Genomic DNA, 22,058 nt, shown 5'->3' with positions numbered 1-22,058 from the left:
CCAGAACCAGGCCTCCTGTATGTCTCCCCAGCCTGGTGAGTCCTGTGCCTGCTCCCAGAACCAGGCCTCCTGTATGTCTCCCTAGCCTGGTAAGCCCTGTGGCAGCTCCACGCACCAGGCTGCCCATACGTCTCCTCACTCCAGTGATGATCCATGGCACGAAGCCTCCAGTGATGATCCATGGCACGAAGACTCCAGTGATGATCCATGGCCCGAAGCCTCCAGTGATGAGCCATGGCACTAAGCCTCCAGTGATGATCCATGGCACGAAGCCTCCAAGGAGGATCCATGGCACGAAGCCTCCAGTGATGATCCATGGCGACAAAGCCTCCAGGGATGATCCATGGCCCGAAGCCTCCAGCGACGATCCCCAGTCCGGAGCCTCCAGCAACAATCCCCAGTCCGGGGCCTGCAGCGAGGATCCCCAGTCCGGGGTCTGCAGCGAGGGTCCCCAGTCCGGGGCCTGCAGCGAGGGTCCCCAGTCCAGAGGCGCCACCAAAATATGACCATTTCGAATCCACCATACTTTCTCCGCTGTGCAATCCGGTTTCCGAGCTGGTCACGGGTTAACCTCAGCCACGCTCAAGGTACTAAACAATATCATTGCCGCCATCAATAAAAGACAGTACTGTGCAGCCGTCTTCAGCGACCTGGCCAAGGCTTCCGAACCTGTCAATGACCGTATTCTTATTGGCAGACTCAACAGCCTTGATTTCTCAAATGACTGCCTCGCCTGGTTCACCAACTACTTCTCAGATAGAGTTCAGTGTGTCAAATCGGAGAGCCTGTTGTCCGGACCTCTGGCAGTCTCTATGGGGGTACCACAGGGTTCAATTCTCGGGCCAACTCTTTTCTCTGTATATATCAACAATGTCCCTTTTGCTGCGGGTGATTCCTTGATCCACCTCTACGCAGACGACACCATTCTGTATACTTCTGGCCCTTCTTTGGACACTGTGTTAACAAACCTCCAAACGAGCTTCAATGCCATACAACACTCCTTCCATGGCCTCCAACTGCTCTTAAACGCTAGCAAAACTAAATGCATTCTCTTCAACCAATCTGCTTCTTTAATCAGCACAACAGTTTTCAGCTGTACTAACATAATTGCAAAAGGGTTTTCTAATGATCAATTAGTCTTTTAAAATTATAAACTTGGACTAGCTTACACAACGTGCCACTGGAACACAGGAGTGATGATTGCTGATAGTGGGCCTCTGTACGCCTATGTAGACATTCCATTAAAAATCTGCCGTTTCCAGCTACAATAGTCATTTACAACATTACCAATGTCTACACTGTATTTCTGATCAATGTGATGATATTTTGATGGACAAGAAATTAGCTTGTCTTTCAAAAAACAAGGACATTTCTAAGTGACCCCAAACTTTTGAACGATAGATACAAAATAAATATGAATGATTGATCCCTTAACCATCAGAAAGGTTTCACTCTAGTATTGGACATGCACACAAGCAGAGAGTGGGAAAATGCAGTATACTTATATACCGTAGGGTGCAGTGGGAAAATGCAGTATACCTATATACCGTAGGGTGCTGTGGGAAAATGCAGTATACCTATATACCGTAGGGTGCAGTGGGAAAATGCAGTATACCTATATACCGTAGGGTGCAGTGGGAAAATGCAGTATACCTATATACCGTAGGGTGCAGTGGGAAAATGCAGTATACCTACATACCGTAGGGTGCAGTGGGAATATGCAGTATACCTATATACCATAGGGTGCAGTGGGAAAATGCAGTATACCTACATACTGTAGGGTGCAGTGGGAATATGCAGTATACCTATGCTGCATATTAGGTTGCAGTGGGAAAATGCAGGGAAAGGCTGGGCTGAATACAAAAATTATAATTTTGAAAATATTCTAATTTCCATTTTTACTTTAGAGAGCCATAATGGTTTTTACACCCTCCTTTAAAGGATGTTACAGAGTCTGAAATATACAGTGAAATCTTAAAGGTTTCTTGATCAAAATCTATTAAAATCTGTTTTTTAAAATTCTGCAGAAGGCATAGTACCTTAGGATTGCATATTTACAGCCTGAATAGTATACAAGCACCTCACCCTAATAGGGTATTTTTTTTAAATCGTTATAAATATCATTACAAGACAAATATAATGTTTTTTTTGTATTACAACTTTTCTGAAAAATTGTAACAACATGTAACAAAATGTGTAAATTAGGCTATATACACATGCCCACTCCACTTTTCTGGACACTGCATGAAGTCACTATATTTTGGGGGGCTTTCATTGGAAAAAGACACTACTGGACAATTCATACATTGTTGATAAACACTCCTCTCATCTTTCTTTCTAAACAACAGTACTGCAATGTAATGTATGATACATGCATTTTATAATATATTTTCTAAGAGAATCTTAGCTAGAAGACATCATTTTCAAGATATCAACAATTAAGTCTGAAGAATGCATCTCCAAACAAGCACGGAAAATGTGGTGAATGCACCAGCTTCTGAAGCTATCATACATACATCAATATCCAAATCAAATCTACTGCAAGTTTATTTGTCACGTACTGTACATAGATTTGCAGATGTTTGTGTTTCTAGCTCCAACGGTGCAAAAGACATACACACGTAATCTAAATAGTAAAAGAAATGTCAGAACAAATCCAAATACCAACCAAATGCAATCTATATGCATCTACACAGAATTAATTTCACAAGATATACTAGGAATGAAATGTACAGTAATATACATATTAGAATGAGCTATGTCGAGAATAAAGTGTATATAGTGCATTTGGAAAGTATTCAGACCCCTGACTTTTTACACATTTTGTTATGTTACAGCCTTATTATAAAACGGATTAAATTATTTATTTTTCCTCATCCATCTACACACAATACAGCATCATGACAAATTGAAACAGGTTTTTAGAAATGTTTGCAAATGGATAAAAAAATTGCAAATATAAATACCCTATTTACATCATTATTCAAACCCCTGCCTTTTTCTACATTTTGTTATGCTACAGCCTTATTCTAAAATGGATTAAATCATGTTTTTTACCCTCATCAATTTACACACAATACACCATAATGACAAAGTGAAAATAGGTTTTTTGATATTTTTGCAAATGTATTCCAAATAAAAAACTGATTTACCTTATTTACATAAGTATTCATTCCGTAGAGCTACGAGACAGGATTGTGTTGAGGCAAAAATCTGAGGAAGGTTACTAAAGCACTGAAGGTCCCCAAGAACACAGTGGCCTCTATCATTCTTAAATGGAAGAAGTTTGGAACCACTCTTCCTGGAGCTGTCCGCACAGCCAAACTGAGCAATCGGGGGAGAAGGACCTTGGTCAGGGAGGTGACCAAGAACCAGATGGTCACTCTGACAGAGCTCCAGAGTCTATGTGGAGATGGGGTAACCTTCCAGATAGACAACCATCTCTGCAGCCCTCCACCAATCAGGCCTTTATGGCAGAGTTGCCAGACGGATGCCACTCCTCAGTAAAAGGCACATGACAGCCCACTTGGAGTTTGCCAGAAGGCACCTAAAGTACTCTCAGACCAAGAGAACAAGATTCTCTGGCCTGATGAAACTGAGATTGAACTCTTTGACCTGAATGCCAAGTGTCACGTCTGGAGGAAACCAGGCACCGCTCATCACCTGACCAATACCATCCTATCACCTGACCAAAGTCATACCCGTGGTACGGTCTGATATACCATGGCTGTCAGCCAATCAGCATTCAGGGCTCGAACCACCCAGTTTATAATATTACTTAAACTCTGTATGTATTTCTTACTGTATGTATTTCTTACTCTTTTTTGGGGGGGGGGGGGGGGGGGGAGCCTACAGGTGCATGTTTTATAAACATATAATTTGAAATGGATAATTTACTTTTATAAACTGGGTGGTTCGAGCCCTGAATGCTGATTGGCTGACCACCTTGGTGTTTCAGAAAGTATACCACAGGTATGACAAAATATTTCATTTTAGTGCTCAAATTACATTGGTAGCCAGTTTATAGTAGCAATAAGGCACCTCAGGGTTTTGTGGTATATGGCCAAGCACTCCGCATTGTATTGTAAAGCAGTTGGTTATTGTAAAAACGTAACAAGATCTCCATTTTTACGTGACATGTCAAGTGATACAGTATCGCCTGTCTCTCTGCTTCAAAATTCATCAGCTTACAGTGTATCAATGAAATTCATATAATGAGCGGAATGTATTGTTATTAACAATCCAGGTATTTCAGCAGCGCATTTTACTCTACACTATTATTCTAAATGGTAGCACATATAGAGTGAGTCTTACCACGTTATCCTATTGAAGAACACTGACTGATGGAGAATATTGATGTAGTATTCACAGCACATAAACATACATTTATGTCAAATTGATACATTTATGAGGTAATAACATAGTATTTTACAGTGTTCCGCGGTTATCAAACTATATACTAGGCACTCCACAATTTTGGTTCAGTAGTTTTCAGTTTTGAGAAGTTTGATTAAGTGATAATTAATGGTATTGTTAACAAATGACAAGAAAATCTAATCAAAAGTAAGGTGAATAGTTCATTTTTAAAAGCAGATACTAGATTGAACATGTATTCAAATTGAAAGAGTGTTTGTTTCAAATTTGTTTGTTATCCTCAGTCAATTGAAAATGTACTTAGAGTATTGATAAATTAGCAATTTTGATGATCTGTTTGGATTTTTCTGCAAATGTACTACATACTTGTGAAGACTTTTCATTAATTGGACTTTTGACCAATCATATAAGCTCCGAAAAGATCTGATGTGAAAAGATCTGATGTGATTTGTCAAAAGACCAATTAGTGGAAAAAATATCAGAATTTGTCTGCCTGTCTTAAAGCAGCCTTTGTAGTGCAGTTTCCCAGAGTCGTCATGGTGGGGTATGTTGATACTGACATGCTGTGATATACTGACATCCGTATCCCTTTCCTCTTTCCTCAGGCAGTGGTCTGCCAAGAGTACAACACCCAAAAGCACACCTCCACCTTCACCTTCTGAGATGGGGCTCTGGCAGTGATACCCCTGGGAAGGGCCTTTGAGTGATCACACATTGGGACTCAAGGATTTCCCACTTACTCCGACACTGCAGCCCGGCCTACGTGGCCAGCATGAGCGTTGGGCGGATCAACCGTTACAGCATCGTGTCGTCCGAGGAGGAGGCACTGCGCCTCACCAATATGCACAGCAGCAGCGGTGGCGGCATGAACGGCTTCGGCAACGGCAAGATCCACACACGCCGTAAGGTCCGCAACCGCTTTGTCAAGAAAAATGGCCAGTGCAACGTGCAGTTCGCCAACATGGAGGACAAGTCATCTCGCTACATGGCCGACCTTTTCACCACGTGCGTGGACATCCGTTGGCGCTACATGCTGGTGCTGTTCACACTGGTGTTCGTGCTGTCCTGGCTGGCCTTTGGCCTGGCCTTCTGGGTTATAGCATTGCTCCACGGCGACCTGGACAACCCGGCCGGAGACGACAACTTCACACCTTGCGTCCTGCAGGTCAACGGCTTCGTGGCCGCCTTCCTGTTCTCCATCGAGACCCAGTCAACCATCGGCTACGGCTACCGCTGTGTGACAGAGGAGTGTCCGGTCGCTGTGTTCATGGTGGTCTTCCAGTCCATCATTAGCTGCATCATCGACTGCTTCATGATCGGAGCCATCATGGCCAAGATGGCAAGGCCCAAGAAACGTGCGCGGACACTACTGTTCAGCCACAACGCAGTGATCTCTTTGCGCGACAGCAAGCTGTGCCTCATGTGGAGGGTGGGGAACCTAAGGAAGAGTCACATCGTAGAGGCCCATGTCAGAGCTCAGCTCATCAAACCACGGATCACTGACGAAGGGGAGTACATCCCCCTGGACCAAGTAGACATCAATGTGGGCTTTGACAAAGGCCTAGACAGGATTTTCTTGGTTTCTCCCATTACGATTATCCATGAGATCAATGAGGATAGTCCACTCTATGGGATCAGGAAAAATGACCTGGATACGGCGGATTTTGAGATCGTGGTCATACTGGAAGGGATGGTCGAGGCAACCGCCATGACCACGCAGGCCCGCAGCTCCTACCTGGCCACGGAGGTACTGTGGGGTTACCGGTTCGAGCCAGTGCTCTTCGAGGAGAAGAACTTGTACAAGGTGGATTACTCTCACTTTCACAAGACCTACGAGGTACCGTCCACCCCGTGCTGCAGTGCCAAGGACATGGTGGAGAACAAGTTCCTGGTGCCCACCTCCAACTCCTTCTGTTACGAGAACGAGCTGGCCTTTCTCAGCCGGGATGAGGATGAGGAAGAGGAGGTGGTGGGCATGGGCATGGGCAGTGGTTCGTTCAGAGCGTTGGCCAACCTGAACAGTCCGGACCGGAACAATCGACACGAGTTTGAGCGGCTACAGACCACCAGGGGACTGGACCAAAGGTCGTACCGCAGGGAGTCGGAGATATGACCTCTGCACTACCTGGGGTCAACTTCGATACGTTGTCTTTCCTTTCAAGGGTAAAAATGCAGAACAATGCGCAGTGCCATAGGAAAAGCTGTCTACTGTAATAGGATGTAAAGTAAATGAGGGGACAGTGAAAGGGCAAGCGGGACACTGGAAAAAGTGGATGCTAGCAAACGTATGCAGCATGCAAAACTGTGGTAAAGAATGTCCACAGGACCACAACAAAAGGAAAAGGCCAGCAAAGGACATTATTCCTTCATGGAAACTTGAATCTTCATTTTTCATTTGAGTTGAGAGTGTTTAATGATGCATCGAACAGGTATAATGACAATACCTAATATTCAGGACCTAGGTGTAAATATTATTGCTTAGATAAGTTATGTTTCATGTGGAGAATTATTTTAAAAAACATCTTAAAAAAGGATTTTTAGCTATTTCAAGTTGCTATTGGGCACAAATGGCAGCATTACAGTTTAAAGCTACATATAAACTTCCCACATTGCTGGAATTCACAATCGCTGGAACTGAGTTCGATGACACTGTAAAAGTGCACTGCAACATTCAGAAGCAATGAGCCATGCTAAATGATCTAACCATCCACGAGCCACTGATGCACAACATAGTTTCACAACGTGGACTTAATTTTAACCCGTTGTGATGAATAGATATCATTTGCACTATAAGCAGAACTTAAGAGTAGGCCCTATACTAATGCAATAAATTAATTTTAGAATGGGCAGTACATTTTATTGTTCATTTTGATACCCCTTGCTTAAAACATTAAAATAACACAGGATTATTCTGACCTCAATGAAGTTTGGAACTACTAAGTTGTTGATATGGAAAATATCATTACATTTCATCATTATTTTGATTATTCTCTTTACAACGAATCTATGCACATCATTAATGTTATCAGGAGACAGAAACTCAATGGAGATGATGCAATCCAATCATCATTGCATAATTCTACAAAGAGAACGGGTTTGATGAAAGTATGTCTGAACTCAATGAGAATTGAAGGGCTTCACATGTAAAAAGCATTTACCCTCTATTACACTTCATGACCAAAAGTATGTGGACACCTGCTTGTTGAGCATCTCATTCCAAAATCATGGGCATTAATATGGAGTTGGTTCCCCCTTTGCTGCTATAACAGCCTCCACTCTTCTGGGAAGGCTTTCCAATAGATGTTGAAACATTGCTGCAGGGACTTGCTTCCATTCAGCCACAAGAGCATTAGTGAGGTCGGGCACTGATTAGGCGTTCGATGGGGCTGAGGTCAGGGCTCTGTGCAGGCCAGTCAAGTTCTTCCATACCGATCTCGACAAACCATTTCTGTATGGACCTTGCTTTGTGCATGGGGGCATTGTCATGCTGAAACAGGAAAGGGCCTTCCCTAAACTGTTGCCACGAAATTGGAAGCACAGTTGGAAGATTTCCATTCACTGGAATTAAGTGGCCTAGCCAGAACCATGAAAAACAATCCCAGACCATTACTCCTCCTCCACCAAACTTTACAGTTGGCACTATGCATTCGGGCTGGTAGCATTCTCCTGGCATCCGCCAAACCCAGATTTGTCTGTCGGACTGCCAGATGGTGAAGTGTGAATCATCAGTCCAGAGAATGCGTTTCCACTGCTCCAGAGTTCAATGGCGGCGAGTTTTACACCCCTCCAGCTGACGCTTGGCATTGCGCGTGGTGATCTTAGGCTTGTGTGCGGCTGCCCAGCCATGGACTTGCACTGATGTTGCTTCCAGAGGCAGTTTGAAACTCAGTAGTGAGTGTTGCAACCAAGGACAGACCATTTTTACGTGCTTGGCAGTCCTGTACTGTGAGTTTGTGTGGCCTACCACTTTGCGGCTGAGCCATTGTTGCTCCTAGACATTTCCACTACACAATAACAGCATTTACAGTTAACAGGGGCAGCTCAAGCAGTGCAGAAATTTGACAAACTGATTTGTTGGAAAGGTGGCATCTTATGACAGTGCTGAAAGTCACTGAGCTCTTCAGTAAGGCTATTCTACTGCCATTGTTTTCTACAGAGATTGCATAGCTGTATTTCCTTGATTTGAAACACTTTCATCAATGGGTGTGGCTGAAATAGCCGAATCCACTCATTTGAAGGGATGTCCACATACTTTTGTATATATAGTGTATCTTTATAGTAAATAGCAGTTTTTGTATATTATAAAATCCCTTTTGATAGCTAAGTTCAAATAATATGAGGTGCATGCAGAAAGAATGTGACTTTACCAGGTAAATGATTGTGAGTTAAGTTTTACTTTGCACAAAAACTGTCAATATATTCATAATGGCCTACAAAGGTTATTCGTGTGGGACAGGACATTCCCTTTTCATGTTAAAATTATTCATCCAATTATTTTAGAAAAATATGGGCAAGCTTTTAAAAAAACACTATCAAGCACAAGAAACTATCTGTGATATGGTGATTTGATACCATCACACCGAAAAGATGCAATAGGTTTACATGATCAGTTGGACAGCCAATACGAAAAGCAATAATACTGAAATGCACCTTCCTATTATTTAGTCAACATAATTGACGATTGGCACAAAGCTCCGTTTTATTTCTGGGTACCCCTTCTTGAGTCTAATGATTTTTTTTGTGGTGCACCTGTTAGATAACAGCACCACACTCATCTCTCTGACTGATGTTTTGAGTTTGAGTTACATAGACATCCTTCATTCTTCATTTACTGGAGTGCTCTCCTAAGTTAGATAACTCAAGAGGTTGCTGAGCAGCTGAGTTACGTTTGATTTGGTACAACATTATATTAAGAATGATATGGACAAAATTATTTGTAAGGAGTGTTGTTGATATGGAATCTTACATCCACTGCGCACAGACGTGAATTCAACATCTATTCCAGATTGGTGTGGAACAACGTTGATTCAACCAGTGTGTGCCCAGTGGGAAGCTACCGAAACGCAACTTGAAATTCGAATTAGACAATGATGCTTTGGACTGGAAGTAACAAAAGTAGTCATAATTGAGAAAGGTAAAAAGTGTCTTGAATGTAAATAATCTAGGTTCAACTTCAAGCACAATACCAAACAAAACATTTCTAAATGGGGGCGGCAGGTAACCTAATGGTTAGAGTGTTGGGTCTGTAATAAAAAAGTTACAGGATCGAATCCCGAGCTGAAAAATTCTGTCTTTCTGCCCCTGAGCAAGGCAGTTAACCCACTGGTGCCGTGGATGTCAATTAAGGCAGCCCCCTACACCTCACTGATTCAGAGGGGGTCGGGTTAAATGCGGAATACACATTTCAGTTGAAGGCATTCAGTTGTACAACTGACTAGGTCTCCCCCTTTCCCTTAAAACCAAATAAATGTATTATTTTAGTATGTACAGATTTGTTTTTGTCTTCGTTACAATAAATTGAGTAGTTTCATCAGTATCTAAGTAAAGCAAGAAAACTAAGGTGCATGACAGACACATTTGAATATTTGGCATGAATCGTAGAATTTGAAATGTAATTTATGCCTACACATAATGCACTGCTCTACGAAATAACATACCATTTATTATGCTGTGTCATGGAGTTAATGTCCCCTAAGATACTACTTTTCTCTATTTCCTCTGACACCAAAATCACTGCCCTTCAAAGCAAGAAAACAACTATGAGATAGTCATTCAGCTGGCTACAGTGACTGATATTTTCCTAGTGGTCCTGTTATCCCTTGGGTATACTTTGCTCTAAATAATCCTACATAATGTGTTGCTTTTTTGCTTTTTTTAAGAAAATAGAGATTTTTTGGGAGATGAATGAAACCTTTTCGTCCCAATCCTAGACTTTATGCTCATTGCCTTCTGGGAAGGTTCTGGTATCAAATCAAATCAAATCAAATCAAATTTATTTATATAGCCCTTCGTACATCAGCTGATATCTCAAAGTGCTGTACAGAAACCCAGCCTAAAACCCCAAACAGCAAGCAATGCAGGTGGAGAAGCACGGTGGCTAGGAAAAACTCCCTAGAAAGGCCAATACCTAGGAAGAAACCTAGAGAGGAACCAGGCTATGTGGGGTGGCCAGTCCTCTTCTGGCTGTGCCGGGTGGAGATTATAACAGAACATGGTCAAGATGTTCAATGTTCATAAATGACCAGCATGGTCGAATAATAATAAGGCAGAACAGTTGAAACTAGAGCAGCAGCACAGTCAGGTGGAAGTTGAAACTGGAGCAGCAGCATGGCCAGGTAGACTGGGGACAGCAAGGAGTCATCATGTCAGGTAGTCCTGGGGCATGGTCCTAGGGCTCAGGTCAGTTGAAACTGGAACAGCAGCATGGCCAGGTGGACTGGGGACAGCAAGGAGTCATCATGTCAGGTAGTCCTGGGGCATGGTCCTAGGGCTCAGGTCCTCCGAGAGAGAGAAAGAAAGAGAGAAGGAGAGAATTAGAGAACGCACACTTAGATTCACACAGGACACCGAATAGGACAGGAGAAGTACTCCAGATATAACAAACTGACCCCAGCCCCCCGACACATAAACTACTGCAGCATAAATACTGGAGGCTGAGACATGTATGACACCTTTGTACCTACTTACAATGTTTCAGTGGTATCCATGGTAAAGCATAATCAGCTTCTATGCTGCATCATCGGAATGAAAAGTTCCGTCATGCCTTTTAATTTTTTAATTTTATTTTTCCGGAAAGATTTTATTCCGTTTTAATGTTATCCAATCTGACCCCATTAAAACAGAGAAGGCACTAGCAATACACATGTATCAAAAGTACACAAAGTCAACAAAGTATATTAGGTAACAGCTAAACATACACAGAAATCAACACATCTATTTTTATATTAAGTTGTTTTTAATATGACAGTATTTCCTTGAGATACAGTATAACAAGGTCATCCATATTTATTAATTTTGTACCAGAAAAAAGTCAGAAAATCAGATTGTTTTTCATTTCAGCTTTTGATTAAATGGATATTTCTCTTAAAGGGATGATTGGAAAACATTTGACCTCTGTAGAAGTCTTTCTATGGCCCAGGTGAAGAAATGTGTCCTGGGCCTTTTATTTTAATGGATAATGCAAAGCCAATTAAATTATTCAATTAAAACCTAATTGTAAAAGAAAACTGGATGGGGCGCATTTTTTTTTCAATGTACCTACCATTGTAAAACAATGAGAACATTAGTATAATACTGAACAAAAACATAAATGTAACACAATTTCAACAATTTCACTGAGTTACAGTTCATAAACTCAGCAAAAAAAGAAACGTCCTTTCGCTGTCAACTGCGTTTATTTTCAGCAAACTTAACATGTAAGTATTTGTATGAACATAACAAGATTCAACAACTGAGACATAAACTGAACAAGTTCCACAGACATGTGACTAACACAAAATGAAAAATGTGTCCCTGAATAAAGGGGGGGTCAAAATCAAAAGTAACAGTCAGTATCTGGTGTGGCCACCAGCTGCATTAAGTACTGCAGTGCATTTCCTCCTCGTGGACTGCACCAGATTTGCCAATTCTTGCTGTGAGATGTTACCCCACTCTTCCACCAAGGCACCTGCAAGTTCCTGGACATTTCTGGGAGGAATGACCCTAGCCCTCACCCTCTGATCCAACAGGTCCCAGACGTGCTCAATGGAATTGAGATCCGAGCTCTTCGCTGGCCATGGCAGAACATTGACATTCCTGGAAATCACGCACAGAACCAGCAGTATGGCTGGTGGCATTGTCATGCTGGAGGGTCATGTCAGGAAGAGCCTGCAGGAAGGGTACCACATGAGGTACGAGGATGTCTTCCCTATAACGCACAGCGTTGAGATTGCCTGCATTGACAACAAGCTCAGTCCGATGATGTGACACACCGCCCCAGACCATGACGGACCCTCCACCTCCAAATTGATCCCGCTCCAGAGTACAGGCCTCGGTGTAACGCTCATTCCTTCGACGATAAACGCGAAACCGACCATCACCCCTGGTGAGACAAAACCGCAACTCGTCAGTGAAGAGCACTTTTTGCAGTCCTGTCTGGTCCAGCGACCGTGGGTTTGTGCCCATAGGAGACGTTGTTGCCGGTGATGTCTGGTGAGGATCTGCCTTACAACAGGCCTACAAGCCCTCAATCCAGCCTCTCTCAGCCTATTGTGGACAGTATGGAGGGATTGTGCGTTCCTGGTGTAACTCGGGCAGTTGTTGTTGCCATCCTGTACCTGTCCCGCAGGTGTGATGTTCGGATGTACCGATCCTGTGCAGGTGTAGTTACACGTGGTCTGCCACTGAGAGGACGATCAGCTGTCCGTCCTGTCTCCCAGTAGCGCTGTCTTAGGCGTCTCACAGTACGGACATTGCAATTTTTTGCCCCGGCCACATCTGCAGTCCTCATGCCTCCTTGCAGCATGTCTACGGCACGTTTCCACAGATGAGCAGGGACCCTGGGCATCTTTCTTTTGGAGTTTTTCAGAGTCAGTAGAAAGGTCTCTTTAGTGTCCTATGTTTTCATAACTGTGACCTTAATTGCCTACTGTCTGCAAGCTGTTAGTGTCTTAATGACCGTTCCACAGGTGCATGTTCATTAATTGTGTGTAAGGTTCATTGAACAAGCATGGGAAACAGTGTTTAAACCCTTTACAATCTAGATGTGTGAAATCATTTTGATTTTTACGAAGTATCTTTGTAAGACAGGGTCTTGAAAAAGTGATGTTTCTGGGCTGGCATGGTTACACATGGTCTGTGGTTGTGAGGCCGGTTGTATGTCCTGCCAAATTCTCTATAGCTTATAGTAGAGAAATGAACATTCAATTCTCTGGCAACAGCTCTGGTGGACATTCCTCCAGTCAGCATGTCAATTGCCCGCTTCCGAAAAACCTAAAACATCTGTGGCATTGTCTTGTGTGACAAAAGTGGCCTTTAATTGTCCCCAGCACAAGCTGCACCTGTGTTATGGTAATGCTGTTTAATCTGCTTCTTGATATGCCTCACCTGTCAGGTGGGTGGATACTTGGCAAAGGAGAAATGCTCACTAACAGGGATGTAAACAAATTAATGCAAAACATTTGAGAGAAATAAGCTTTTTGTGCGTATGGAATATTTCTGGGATGTCTTATTTCAGCTCATGAAACAAAGGACCAACACATTACATGTTTTGCTTATATTTTGGTCAGTATACATTACTGTAGTAGCCCACAACACAACAGTGGCCATGCATGAACATAACCTTCCACCATTGCTCCCACATAGAAAATATCTGTGTTGTGAAACGACCCTAAACGCTGGCAGTAGTCTACTTATAAGGTCTGACTAATCAATCCACCAACCGTCAGCGAGATGGATCATGAGGACAAATGTGATCAAACTGAGGTCACAGATCAACATCTTCGTTGCTGCGTTGACCAAATGCCTGGAGGGACCATGGGAATTTTGGGCCCCCAGGGACCCCAGGAACCAGAACTGGAGTCCAGCCAGAGACAGATGTAAAGAGAGAGATCAATGGAGGATTAATGTTACAGAATGTAAAGGGTGCACTCGCACGACATGGGAGAATGTAAGCTCTTCTGTCACTAAGACTAGTGAGACCAGGGTTACTTTAATCTCAGATATGTCCGAAACATGCCACTATGCAACACACTGACCTAAAAAACCTGTTCATAGATAATGTGTCCAAACATTTGGAAGGGTTACAAATATACTTTGGTTAAATGATACAGTGTATTTCCTGAGCGCTCTGGAGCAGGTTTTCATCTCTGTACTTTGCTCCGTTCATCTTTGCCTCGATCCTGACTAGTCTCCCAGTCCCTGCTGCTAAAAAACATCCCCACAGCATGATGCTGCCACCATGCTTCGGAACGGTGCTTGGTGTCCTCCAGACGTGACGCTTCATCAGACCAGACAATCTTGTTTCTCATGGTCTGAGAGTCTTTATGTGCCTTTTACCAAACTCCAAGTGGGCTGTCATGTTCCTTTTACTGATGAGTGGCTTCTGTCTGGCCATTCTACCATAAAGGCCTTATTGGTGGAGTGCTGCAGAGATGGTTGTCCTTCTGGAAGGTTCTCCCAACTCCACAGAGGAATTCTAGATCTCTGTCAGAGGCCCTTCTCCCCTTTCTGTTTGAGAAAGGCCAGCTCTAGGAAGAGTCTTGGTGGTTCCAAACTTCTTTCATTTAAGAATAACAGAGGCCACTGTGTTCAATGCTACGGACATTGTTTCTGTATCCTTCCCCAGATCTGTGACTCGACACAATCCTGTCTCAGAGCTCTACAGACAATTGGCGCCGGAGGAAATGGCTGCCATTTTACAGCCTCCAAACCAATTGTGCTATTATGTGTGTTTTTTTTTCGAGTTATTTGTAACTTATTTTGTGCATAATATTTCTGCCACCGTCTCTTATGACCAAAAAGATATTCTGAATATCAGGACATCAATTACTCACCTCGTACTGGATGAAGACTTTTTCTTTAACAAGTCGGGCGCGAAGGATTTACTTCAGACCCCCGACAAGGCCCAAATCCCAGTCATTCACATGAGAAGGAGAAGGAGACTGAGATATCAGGGACGTACGAGGTGCCTTGTAAGGATTTGACGGTGAGTGGGCAATCTGCCTATACCATCAGCCCTATTAGCCAACGTACAATCATTGGAAAACAAAATATACGAGCTACAATCACGAAAATGTATTTATTTAATTTTACCTTTATTTAACCAGGCAAGTCAGCTAAGAACAAATTATTATTTTCAATGACAGCCTAGGAACAGTGGATTAACTGCATGTTCAAGGGCAGAATGACAGATTTGTACCTTGTCAGCTCGGGGTTTTGAACTTGCAACCTTCCGGTTACTAGTCAACGCTCTAACCACTAGGCTACCCTGCTGCCCCCTAAAAAAAATCCTACCAACGGGATATTAAAAACTGTAATATCTTATGTTTCACAGAGTTGTGGCTGAACGACGACATAGATAACATACAGCTGGCCTTTTTTACGCTTCATCGGTAAGATAGAACAGCTGCCACCGGTAAGACAAGGGGTGATGCTCTGTGTATATTTGTAAACAACAGCTGGTGCTGAAATCTAATATCTAATATTAAGGAAGTCTCAAGGTCTTACTCGCCTGAGGTAGAGGTGCTGATGATAAGCTGTAGACCACACTATTTACCAAGATAGTTTTTATCGATAAACCACAAACCAATACTGGCACTAAGACCGCACTCAATGAGCTGTATAAGGCCATAAGCAAACAAGAAAACACGCGCCCAGAGGCGGCACTACTAGCGGCTGGGGACATTAATGCAGGGAAACTTAAATCCGTTTTACCTCATTTCTACCAGCATGTTAAATGTGCAACCAGAGGGGAAAAAACTCTAGATCACCTTTACTCCACACACAGAGACACGTACAAAGCTCTCCCTCACCCTCCATTTGGCAAATCTGACCATAATTTGATCCTCCTGATTCCTGCTTACAAGCAAAAACTAAAGCAGGAAGTACCAGTGACTCGCTCAATAAACAAGTGGTCAGATGACGCAGATGCTAAGCTACAGGACTGTTTTGGTAGCACAGACTGGAATATGTTCCAGGATTCTTACGATGGCATTGAGGAGTACACCACATCAGTCACTGGCTACATCAATAAGTGCATCGATGACACAGTGACTGTACTTACATACCCCAACCAGAACCAATGGATTACAGGCAACAAGCTGCCGCTTTCAGGGAGCAGGACTCTAACCTGGACGCATATAAGAAATCCCGCTACGCCCTCCGACAAACCATCAAACAGGCAAAGCGTTAATACAGGACTAAGACTGAATCGTACTACACCGGCTCTGACCCTTGTCAGATGTGGCCAGGCGTGCAAACAATTGCAGACTACAAAGGGAAGCACAGCATCGAGGTGCCCAGTGACACAAGCCTACCAGAGGAGCTAAATTACTTCTATGCTCGCTTCGAGGCAAGCAACACTGAAGAATGCATGAGAGTATCAGCTGTTCCGGACGGCTGTGTGATCACGCTCTCTTTAAACAGGTAAAAATTCACAAGGCTGCAGGGCCAGACAGATTACCAGGACGTGTATTCTGAGCATGCGCTGACCATCTGGCAAGTTTCTTCACTGACATATTCCACCTGTCCCTGACTGTGTGTGTATTATCAACATGTTTCAAGCAGCCACCATAGTCCCTGTGCCCAAGAACACTAAGGTAACCTGCCTAAATGACTACTGACCCATAGCACTCATGTCTGTAGCCATGAGGTGCTTTGAAAAGCTGGTCATGGCTCACATCAACACCATCATCCTAGAAACCATAGGCCCACTCCAATTTGGATACCGCCCCAACAGATCCACAGATGATGCAATCTCTATTTTACTCCACACTGCCCTTTCCCACCTGGACAAAAGGAACAACTACATGAGAATGCTATTTATTGACTATTTCTCAGAGTTCAACAACATAGTGCCCGCAAAGCTTATCACTAAGCTAAGGACCCTGGGACAAAACACCTCCCTCTGCAACCGGATCGTGGACTTCCTGATGGGCCGCCCCAAGATGTTAAGGGTAGGTAATAACACATCTGCCACGCTGATCCTCAACACGGGGGCCGCTCATGGGTGCGTGTTCAGTCCCCTCCTGTACTCCCTGTGCACCCATGACTGCATGGCCAGGCACGACTTCAACACCTTCATTAAGTTTGCCAACAACACAATAGTGGTGGGCCTGATCACCGACAACGATGAGACCTGGCGTTGTGGTGCCAAGATAACAACCTCTCCCTCAACGTGATCAAGTCAAAGGAGATGATTGTGGACTACAGGAAACGGAGGACCGAGCACGCCCCCATTCTCATCAATGGGGCTGTAGTGGAGTAGGTTGAGAGCTTCAAGTTCCTTGGTGTCCACATCACCAACAAACTATCATGGTCCAAAGACACCAAGACCATTGCGAAGAGAGCACAACAAAGCATATTCCCCTCTGGAGAATGACACGATTTGGCATGGCTCCTCAGATCCTCAAGAAGTTCTACAGCTGCACCATCGAGAGCATCCTGACTGGTTGCATCACTGCCTGGTAAGGCAACTGCTCGGCCTCTGACAGCAAGGCACAGAGGGTAGTGCGTACGGCCAGTACATCACTGAGGCCAAGCTTCCTGCCATCCAGGACCTCTATACCAGGCGGTGTAAGAGGAAGACCCTAAAAATTGTGAAAGACTCCAGCCACCCTAGTCAAAGACTGTTCTCTCTGCTACCGCAGGGCAAGCAGTACCGGAGCGCCAACTCCAGGTCCAAAAGATTTCTTAACAGCTTCTACCCCCAAGACAGAAGCCTCCTGAACAGCTAAAATGGTTACCCAGACCCCTCTTTACTCTGCTGCTACCCTCTGTTAATTTAACTCTTTAACATGTACATTAACATGTACATACTACTTCAATTACCCACACATTGACTCTGAACCAGTAGCCCCTGTTTTTTTTGGGTTAACTGCCTGTTCAGGGGCAGAACAACAGATTTGTAACTTGTCAGCTGAGGGGTTTGAACTTGTAACCTTCCGGTTACTAGTCCACCGCTCTAACCACTAGGCTACCCTATATCACTCTGCTATAGACTTTTAGCTTTGAGGACTTTAGTTATTGAATCAGCATACCTCTGCTTTGAAAGTAATACAGTAAAAAAAATGATTCAACTGCAAATCCTCCACCTTGTGAAGAGTATTTGATGCCACAAGGCAAACTGGATGATTATAATTATGTAAATAGTTTCTCGAGTCAAATTTGTATCACATCTAACCTTGATACAGGAAACATTACTAAGTGGTAAACACCCTGAATCCAGTGGCTTTGCACCAAGGTAGCAAAACATGAGTCATTTCTTCCAACATGAGAAGCATTGGCCAACTTCATCACAATGAAATCCAGTATCAATGGCTTCATGAGTAACCTTAGTTAGCTCTATTAGAGCCTAGAATAGTGCCCTGTGTGGTGAAGTCATGAGAAAAGACCGGAAGCTTTTTGGTCTGTCTGGTGAGTGGACTGGCCTCTGTCATCACCTGCTCTAATGGCCCTTTTACTGGGAGAGAGCAAGGATGGGTTTCTCATCTCTCCATCCCTCCTTCCACCCTCCGGTCTCTCCATCAATGCCAGCAAGAGTACTGTCTCTTTATAACCATCCTCTGCAGGGTCTGAAACAACCGGATGCATCCGTTTTTCAGGGGAAATGGAACGCGAGCCTGGGGCACTTTTGGATGTTAAAACCTCTCTAGGGGGTGTGGGACGGTAGCTTCCCACCTGGCCAACTTCCAGTGAAATTGCAGAGCACCAAATTCAAAAACAGAAATACTCATTATAAAAATTCTGAAAACATACAAGTGTTATACATCGGTCTAAAAATACTTTACGGCGAAGCATACCATGCGATTATCTGAGAACAGCGCCCAGCAGACAAATCATTACAAACAGTTACCAGCCAAGTAGAGGAGTTACACAAGTCAGAAATAGCAATAAAATTAATCACTTACCTTTGATGATCTCATATGGTTGCAATCACAACACTCTCATTTACTCAATAAATGTTTGTTTTGTTCGATAAAGTCCCTCTTTATATCCAAAAACCTCAGTTTTGTTCATGCGTCTTGTTCAGTAATCCACAGGCTCGAAGGCAGTCACAACAGGCAGACAAAAAATCCTAAAAGTATCAGTAAAGTTTGTAGAAACATGTCAAACGATGTTTATAATCAATCCTCAGGTTGTTTTTAGTCATATTATTCAATAATATTTCAACTGGACAAAAGCTTCGTCAATATAAAAGGAAAACAAGAAAGGCGCGCGAAAAACCTCTGGGACACTGCAGTGTCCACTCATTCAGGGGTCTTACTCCCTCATTTTTTCAGAATACAAGCCTGAAACAATTTCTAATGACTTTTGATATCTAGTGGAAGCCATAGGAAGTGCAAGTTGAGTCCTAAGTCAATGGATACTGTAATGGCATTCAATAGAAACTACAAACAGAAAAAAATCCCAATTACTGGATGGATTTTTCTCAGGTTTTCGCCTGACATATCAGTTCTGTTATACTCACAGACATTATTTTAACAGTTTTGGAAACGTTAGAGTGTTTTCTATCCAAATCTACCAATGCATATCCTAGCTTCTGGGCCTGAGTAGCAGGCAGTTTATTTTGGGCACGCTTTTCATCCGGAGGTGAAAATAGTGCCCCCTATCCTAGTGAAGTTTTCACAAGGTGACACTATATCTTAACTCCTCCTCCACATTTACTGGATTAGTTCAACAGTGCAGAAGAGAACCTCCACCGGCCATTTTCTTATTTCGTCAAGACCAGAAAGGAAGAAACGCTGCTCTGGCGTTGCTTTTACGGCTGATAACTTAGGTTACTCTATCACTGACATCACTGTGTCCCCAGTGGACACAGGCCCTGCTCCGGCCCAGACAGAGTCTCCTGTGTCAGACAGAATGGGAGCCATTGTGGCCCTGGGGAACAGAACGTCCACACAAAGACAGGCTGGGTTGGAGGCGTGGGGTGTTAGGGGGAGACAGCATCTCGCCCAACCTGACATTGTCTATGGCTATGCCACTTTATGTCAGGCACAACAATAACCGAAGAGTCCTGCATTTAACCAGGGAGTTCTGCATTTAATGCAATGCACTACACTACCTCTCAACTCCACTGGTTTGTATGGTAACTACGGGCCCTTAGGGATGGGCCACTGACAGAACTAATATGGCGCCTGAGATGGGCACACAGAGGACAGAGGACATTGCTGCTGACAAAGACAAGTGAAACTGGAGACACACAGTGACAGGTCCCCACTACTACAGACAAGGACCTTATTGAGAACCCCAAAAATGAATGTCCCTATTACATAAGATGTCCATTCTTTCTCACGTCATTCATTCACTCTTTGGTAATCTACTGTGGTAAATTAAATAGTTACATTATGTAAGATATCAGAAAATAACATGTATGGTTTTACATATACCTAAGTATCAAAAGTATCAAAAGTAAATGTAATTGCTAAAATATAAGTCTTGAAAGTAAAGTAAAAGTAGAAATCATTTCATATTCCATATACTAAACAATCCAGATGGCACGATTTTTAAATATGTTTTACTATTTAGGGACAACCAGGGCAACACTCCAACATTCAGACATCATTTACAAACAAAGTATTTGGGTTTAGTGAGTCCGCCAGAACAGAGGCAATAGGGGTGACCAGGGATGTTCTCTTGATAAGTGGGTGAATTGGACCATTTTCCTGTCGTTAGCCATTCAAAATGTAATGAGTACTTTGAGTGTCAGGGGAAATCTATGGAGTAAAAATACATTGTTTTGTTCATGAATGTGGTGAAGTAAAATTAAAAGTTGTCAAAAATAAAAATAATAAAGTACAGCACAGATACCCCCAAAAACGTATTAAGTAGTACTTTAAAGTATTTTTACTGAAGTACTGTACACCACTGGCATTATGTGGGTTGACTGCTGTAACAACACAGAATAGTACATACAAGTCCCATGATGGTAGTGACTCTGCTTATCACTTATTAACCATCATTTATTCACATTACTTTACGTTCATAAAGGCTGTATCTGATTTATCACTTGAGAAACGGTGCAAAGCTCAGAAAAAAACAGATTCAAATAATTGCATCGGTCTGTCTATTAGTTGTTTAAAAAACAAAAAATAACCAACATTTCGGTTAATAGCTCAGAACTAGTTGTGGCCTTTTTAGTGTGATATGTTACCATTAAATTAGTCATTGTTTATCCATATCATCTTTTTTTGTTAATCTACACCTAACCTACTGTATTCTCTGTGAGGATTTGTCATAGACACAGACAGATGACACATCTCTGTATCTTTCCTATTATGGCATCTGTGAGAGCACGTGCAGCCCCATTGAGCCCATCTCCATTTTGAAGTAGTCCATTTTCTTCCTCTACTACTGCTAGGAGTTGGTAAACAAACTGAAAGGGTGCCTACTGCCACCGGGAGTGTGTTGTTTGAAAATGTATAAAGCCAAGGTTGGCGATTTACTGCCACCTGCAGTTATGGTTGGAATGTTTGTTCACAAGTACAATTCATTGGCTGACCCCTCCTGGTGAACTGGATGGAATTATGTGATCCTTTCTTTAACCCATAGGAAGTCCCACCCAGTTGAGTTCCCACATATGCTGAACACTTGTTGGATGCTTTTCCTTCACTCTGCGGACCAACTCATCCAAAACTATCTCAGTTGTGTTGAGGTCGGGTGACTGTGGAGGCCAGGTCATCTGATTCAGCACTCCACCACTCTCCTTCTTGGTCAAATAGCCCTTACATAGCCTGGAGGTGTGTTGGGTCATTGTCCTATTGAAAAACAAATGATAGTCCCACTAATCGCAAACCAGATGGGATGGTGTATCGCTGCAGAATGTTGTGGTAGCCATGCTGGTTAAGTGTGCCTTGAATTCTAAATAAATCACTGACAGTGTCACCAGCAAAGCACCACCACACCATCACACCTCCTCCTCCATGCATCATGGTGGGAACTACACATGCAGAGATCATCTGTTCACAGTTGGAACCAAAAATCTAAAT

The 22,058-nt window shown here is 43.1% G+C and overlaps 1 protein-coding gene across 1 annotated transcript in view; it reads left to right on the top strand.

The window, feature by feature from the left end:
- The window catches only part of LOC109875701 (ATP-sensitive inward rectifier potassium channel 12-like), a 31,610-nt gene extending 20,016 nt beyond the window's left edge, over nt 1-11,594 (top strand). Inside the window, exon 2 of the mRNA XM_031805279.1 lies at nt 4,980-11,594. Within this exon, the coding sequence (XP_031661139.1) occupies nt 5,147-6,487 (1,341 nt within the window). The 5' untranslated portion in view covers nt 4,980-5,146 and the 3' untranslated portion in view covers nt 6,488-11,594. The remainder of the gene's footprint in view (nt 1-4,979) is intronic.
- Nucleotides 11,595-22,058: the final 10,464 nt, after the last annotated feature.

This window comes from Oncorhynchus kisutch, linkage group LG25 (assembly GCF_002021735.2).
Source record: "Oncorhynchus kisutch isolate 150728-3 linkage group LG25, Okis_V2, whole genome shotgun sequence".
Taxonomy (NCBI): domain Eukaryota; kingdom Metazoa; phylum Chordata; class Actinopteri; order Salmoniformes; family Salmonidae; genus Oncorhynchus; species Oncorhynchus kisutch.
The sequence above is the reverse complement of the archived record's forward strand: the minus strand, read 5'-3'. Positions and strand labels throughout refer to the sequence as shown.